At 40.2% G+C, this 6,224-nt stretch overlaps 1 protein-coding gene across 1 annotated transcript; it reads left to right on the plus strand.

Moving 5' to 3' along the window:
• The first annotated feature begins 1,338 nt into the window (after positions 1-1,338).
• LOC134436045 (zinc-binding protein A33-like) lies at positions 1,339-5,033 on the plus strand. Its single transcript, XM_063185073.1, has 6 exons — positions 1,339-1,406; positions 1,928-2,329; positions 2,442-2,531; positions 2,669-2,899; positions 3,959-4,070; positions 4,480-5,033. Exons 2-6 carry the CDS (start codon positions 1,934-1,936, stop codon positions 5,031-5,033), a joined length of 1,383 nt encoding a protein of 460 aa, XP_063041143.1. The 5' UTR covers positions 1,339-1,406; positions 1,928-1,933.
• Positions 5,034-6,224: the final 1,191 nt, after the last annotated feature.

Below are 6,224 nucleotides of genomic sequence, written 5' to 3' on the forward strand. Positions count from 1 at the left end.
ACTCACATCTTTCTTTTAGGCCTCACATTGACTCAATTGTTAAAAAGATCAACTTTAATTTAAGACAGCTTTATCGCTCAATTAATTGCTTCACTCAAGATACACGATTAAAAATTGTTACCCAACTTTTATTTCCTATCATTGACTATGCGGACACTGTGTACATGAACACAACTCAATCCAATCTTAAATCGCTTACTGTTGTATATAATAGCATATGCAGATTTGTCTTGAGGTGCCCATTCTTGACCCATCACTGCGATATGTATCAGAGAATGAATATTCTATCTCCATCGGCCAGACGATGGTTTCACTGGTTTCAGTTCATTTATAAATGCAAACTTTTCAATTATCCTCTTTATTTAAGACAGTACTTAATCTCTTATAGCTCATCATATACCTTGATCATGTTTTCTTTTCTGTTCCAAGAATTTCCAAAGAGATTGGACGACGTGCCTTCAAATTTAAAGCCCCTTCTGACTGGAATAGATTACCCTCCTCTTTAAGGTCCATTACATCTTTCCCTTCTTTTAAAGTATCCCTTCAGAACTACATTCAATCATCTGACCAATGTAGATGTTTCAGTTAAGTATGATCTGTGAAAAATGATATATGTTTTAGATTCTCCATAGAGTTATTTTTTCTCCCGTTGTCTATGTCTCAGTTTTCTTAAATTTTGGTTCTATACACATGTATGAACATTATGGACATGAATATTTATTTTGTGTTTTCTTTGGTTTTCTCCTCCTGTATTATGAAGAACTTTTTTTAGCCATGGTATTAACTTTAATTTATTTTGGTAAGAGATGGGGTGTGTGTGGTGGGGAAGAGCTGCAGTGTGTGTGAATATTTGTAATGTGTGTGTTATGTATGTTTCTCTGAGGACCCTCTCGAAAACGAGATTTTTATCTCAAGAGGCTATCCTCCAATAAAGAAATTTGAAATTTGAAATAATATAACTATTCAATATATTCCTTGAAGCACTATTTTTAAAATTATTTTTTTAAAATTTTAGACTGTTATAAATATCTAGGTTTAATACATTATAACTTATGTAGCTCTGTCATGTATTATTTCTTGTCCTGAAACTCTCCAGAAAATACCCAGAAATTTGGGATGTCAAAATGGGGTCCCGTGACAAGAAAGGTTTGGAAACTTTAAGATTCAGAAGACGAGACAGTAAATCAGTTGCTTTGAAGGATTTGCTAATGTTACTGACCTACGTTAGCTTGACTATCTCCTGCAGTGGAATACCTTAGACAGTACAGTAGCCTACCTGCTGCTTCTGCCTGTCTGAGTCCCTCCCTCTTCCACTCTCCCTTTCTCTCCCTTGGGAATGAGGAAGTGAAGGCTGAGGTACAGAGTACAGGTACAGCTCACAGACCTACCCCGTAACGCTTGAACAGGTATGTGACACTTTTTACTTAAATAGAAGATATTTTCCTTTCGTTTAATGGCTTGCAGAATGAATGGTGGATGTTTTTGTTAATACATTGACAGTTAAAACTTTGAGATAGGTTGCTATTCCACCAAATCAAAAGTGAAAGTAAACGGGCAGCAACAGGTGTCAAGAGCTGCTGGTGTATCATATAAGTACTTTAAACTTTGTCAATTGTGGAATTTTCTTGCACAGTTTTGGTTCAAATGTTGCAATTGGGTCTACCTAATGGGTTCCAAATCTTTACCATGACAAGGCCTCCCATATACCAGTAGATTCCAACCAAGGCCCCCATTAGGTGTACGGCAACACACACACACACACACACACACGCACACACGCACACACACACACACACACACACGCACACACACACACACACACAAACACACACCCACACACACGCACACAAACACAGAGAGAGAGGGAGAGGGTGAGAGGAGTGGAATAGGTATCCATAACTATGTTGTACTGTTTTATCTTGTGTAGGAGAAAATGGCATCAAAGTTCGAAGAAGATCTCACCTGTCCTGTGTGCTGTGACATCTACAAGGATCCTGTCTTACTGACGTGTGCTCACAGTGTGTGTAAGGCCTGTCTGCAGCAGTTCTGGGAGACGAAGGGATCCAGAGAATGTCCCTATTGCAGGAGAAAATGTTCAAAAGAGTTTCCTCCACCCAACATGGCGTTAAGGAACTTGTGTGAGACCTTCCTACAGGAGAGGAGTCAGAGAGCTTCAGCAGGGTCTGAGGTGATCTGCCTTCAGCATAGTGAGAAACTCAAGGCCTTCTGTCTGGACGATAAAGAAACAGTGAGCTGGGTTTGTCGAGACTCAAAGAAACATAAAAATCACAACTTTAGTCCCATAGATGAAGCAGTACTTGAACACAATGTGAGCAATTATTTACATAGTTACATGATGCTGTAACCTAACCCCTGTAATCATTTAGCAAATGTTATTTTGACATTATGTTGTGACCTAAAACAGTGTTTGTTCCTTTCAGGATGAGCTCAAGATCAAGCCCTTAAAGGAGCAGCTGAAGACATTTGAAGAAGTTAAACTCCTCTGTGATAAAACAACAGCTCACATTAAGGTGAGACATGGATCAGTACATTAAGGAAGAAGTGTCATGTTCATTTGAGGGTTTACAGATAAAATTTAACTGACTAATTGTCATCACATGTTCTTTATTTGCCTTGTCTGACATGTTTCTGATGTGTCTGTTTGTAGACTCAAGTTCATAACACAGAGAGGCAGATCAAGGAGGAGTTTGAGAAGCTTCACCAGTTTCTACGAGATGAAGAGGCAGCCAGGATATCTGCACTGAGGGAGGAAGAGGAGCAGAAGAGTCAGATGATGAAGGAGAAGATTGAAAAGCTGAGCAGAGAGATCTCATCTCTTTCAGAATCAATCAAAGTCATAGAAGAGGAGATGGAAGCTGATGATGTCACTTTCCTGCAGGTAGGTTACACTCCGTCTTTAGGGAATTAAATTATTATTGTGCCTTCGCCGGCCGGTAGGTACTTTGGGTTGTCCGGCTGTGTGTGAGTCCGTGCGTCATATTTGTTGTTGTTGTTTGTGATGAATCAGACACACTTGTATGAAACTATTGCATTAGAATCGATGATTTTGGCATGTTTAAACAGGTATACAATGAGATGTCCTGAATCGTAAAATCATACAGTATCTTTTCTATCTGATTCTCCCAACAGATATTACCAGTAACCTTTTCACTCTTTGTTTGTCCATCAGTTACTGTGGTGAACAGAGCTGTTAGTAAAAATAAATCAAAAGATAGCTTCACAGACTGAGCATATTACAGGATAACTCATAATACATACACTGGTAACACTTTATAATACTGACAAAAAAGCATTAATTATGCCTTTTTTAAGCCTTACTCAAACATTAGATAACCCTTTGTAAAACATTTTTTAACCATTATCTCTTTATTATTAACTAAAGTACACTGTAAGTTCACTGTGAGAGAGTTGGGGAAAGATTGGTAAAGAAACCATTCATCATTTACCAATCCTTACCCGACTCTCTCACACACATGTATCAGTATCAAAAAACATTAACAGTGTATGTTAATGATTCAGTAATGGGAAATAATAAAGAGATAATGGTTAAAAAATGTTTTACAAAGGGTTATCTAATGTTTATATAATGCTTAACAAATGCATAACTAATGTTTAACAAGAAGTCTGTATTATAAAGTGTTACCCATACACTGTTTGCATGTGTGTATCTATGTCATTACTATTCTAAATAAGTATGTGTTACAGTGTGTTTAAAAGCAGAGTGTTGAAAAGCATGGTATTGATGAATACAATTCACAAAATGAATAAAATAAACAAATGCAAAACAAGGTGGTTTTAACAATATTCTATTTATTTCCAGAACTACAAGAGCACAGTGAAAAGGTGAGTGTTGTGCCTCCTGTCTCTCTCTTGTCTGTGGTTCTGAACCCAACCCCACACAGCAGCACTGACTCCTGAATGTTATTCCAGAGCCCAGTGCACACTACAGAATCCAGAGAAGCTTTCAGGAGCTCTGATCAATGTGGCAAAGCACCTGGGCAACTTGAAGTTCAGAGTCTGGGAGAAAATGCAGGAGATTGTTCAGTTCAGTAAGTAGTACACACACACACACACACACACACACACATCCGCGCACACACGCACATGCACATCCAAACACCTCTCCACTCTACATGTACAGTCACACACATGCAACCCCCCCCCCCCCCACACACACACACACACACACACACACACACACACACACACACACACACACACACACACACACGGTCATACCAGGCTCTGCACTGTTCTGTATGTGCCAATTTGTTACCCAGATAAACCTGCTGACATCCACATTGTTGTCATGGTACGCAGAGGGGAAAAACCAAGTATTTTTCAGCTAACCAACTTTCGGTTCGAGATTAGGTGCAGGAAGGGGCACCGTCACAGGTCTTTGTCGTCCTGAACGCATCTTTATTGTTCAGCTTCTGTGTGTTTTCTTCCTCTCTGCAGCTCCTGTTACTCTGGACCCCAACACTGCACACCCAGAACTGATCCTGTCTGAGGATCTGACCAGTGTGAGGCTTGGTGATGAGAAACAGCAGCTGCCTGATAACCCAGAGAGATTTGATCTAGTTTGCTCTGTCCTGGGCTCTGAGGGCTTTAACTCAGGGACACACTGCTGGGATGTGGAGGTTGGGGACAACACATGGTGGAATGTGGGTGTGATGGCAGAGTCTCTCCAGAGGAAGGGAGACTTCAGATCCTTGAGTGGGCGGTGGTATGTGGGTTATTATGATGGTAATTATAGAGAGTATGCCCCACCACAGCCCTCCACTCTCCTCACAGTGAAGAAGAAACTCCAGAGGATCAGAGTGCAGCTGGACTGGGACAGAGGAAAGCTGTCATTCTCTGACCCCGATAATAACACACATTTACACACCTTCACGCACACTTTCACTGAGAGAGTGTTTCCATATTTTCATACTCGTTGTAATGCCTGTCCTCTGAGGATGCTTCCAGTGAAGACCTCGATAAGAGTAGAGCAGCACAGACAGACAAATTGAGCTCTGTGTGTGTGTGTGTGTGTGTGTGTGTGTGTGTGTGTGTGTGTGTGTGTGTGTGTGTGTGTGTGTGTGTGTGTGTGTGTGTGTGTGTGTGTGTGTGTGTGTGAGAGAGAGAGAGAGAGAGAGAGAGATCACATTAGTCGCTGCTGTAAGACTTGTGCTGATACAGTCTTGCCGTGTCATGTGCCAGTCCTTTATAATTGTTGTACACCAAAATGGTCAGGGCCACCAATACAGGGACAGACATTACTGGGACCTTAGACGCCAATTTGACCATTTTTAATTGCTTAAATGTACCTGATTTCTAAAGAAAGCTTGTTGTTAAAATTACACTTTTTCATTCATGATTGCACCTTTCTCTCTTCTAATGGTGTGAATAGTAGTAGTAGTGATGATGATTGCACTGTCTAGGCCTACTACTACATATTCTTGTCTAATGGTGTATAGAATAGTAGTAGTAGTGACGATGACTGCACTGTCTAGGCCTACTACTATTCTTGTCTAATGGTGTATAGAATAGTAGTAGTAGAGTAAAGGGTGTGTGTCCTCTGGGAGCATGTACTGGCCCAACCTGCTGCTCTCCTCATAGAGGTACAAGTCCAAATATTAGTCCAAACAGTGCTAGTCTTCCCCACATGGCATGTAAACATTTGGGTTTGCCTTTGGGGAAATCATTACATCATTTTATATTTCATTGAGCTTTTGAAGCAGCATCTCCATTTGGATATGAAAAACATGTTAAATGAAACAGTGCCATTAATAAAGATTACTATTTGTATTCAAACAAGGCTCTCTGTTGTCATTTTGTCTCTCCTTGAGATGTTTGACTCGAGGACAATTTACTCGACCAATCAGCTGTCAGCAGATGTGGAGCTCATCAGTCATGAGGGGTTTGTTTTCATCCTCCTCACCCACATGTGCTACAAAACTAACACAGTTTTCAGTATTATGAAGGTATTTTTGGAAATGTGTGTTGAAATAGTTCTAAAAAGGTGTAACAGCTGTCTGCAGATGTGGAGTTCAATGTTGAGATTTGTTTTCATCCTCCTCACCCACATGTCAGTGGTGTAGTCTACGTAGAACGCAGGTATACGGAGTATACCCACTTCTAAATTTCAGGGATTTCAGTATACCCACTTAAAATTGATTTATCCATTGTTTTGAATGGCACAAATATATACAGTATACCCA

Source organism: Engraulis encrasicolus, chromosome 20, assembly GCF_034702125.1.
Source record: "Engraulis encrasicolus isolate BLACKSEA-1 chromosome 20, IST_EnEncr_1.0, whole genome shotgun sequence".
Taxonomy (NCBI): Eukaryota; Metazoa; Chordata; class Actinopteri; order Clupeiformes; family Engraulidae; genus Engraulis; species Engraulis encrasicolus.

What these genes read in the sequence shown, in the direction of transcription:
- LOC134436045 (XM_063185073.1), top strand. Translation starts at nt 1,934, where the DNA reads ATGGCATCAAAGTTCGAAGAAGATCTCACCTGTCCTGTGTGCTGTGAC. An exon ending in AAACAACAGCTCACATTAAG is followed by an intron (nt 2,532 to 2,668) that starts GTGAGACATGGA and finishes GTCTGTTTGTAG; the next exon opens with ACTCAAGTTCATAACACAGA. An exon ending in ATGATGTCACTTTCCTGCAG is followed by an intron (nt 2,900 to 3,958) that starts GTAGGTTACACT and finishes TCCAGAGCCCAG; the next exon opens with TGCACACTACAGAATCCAGA.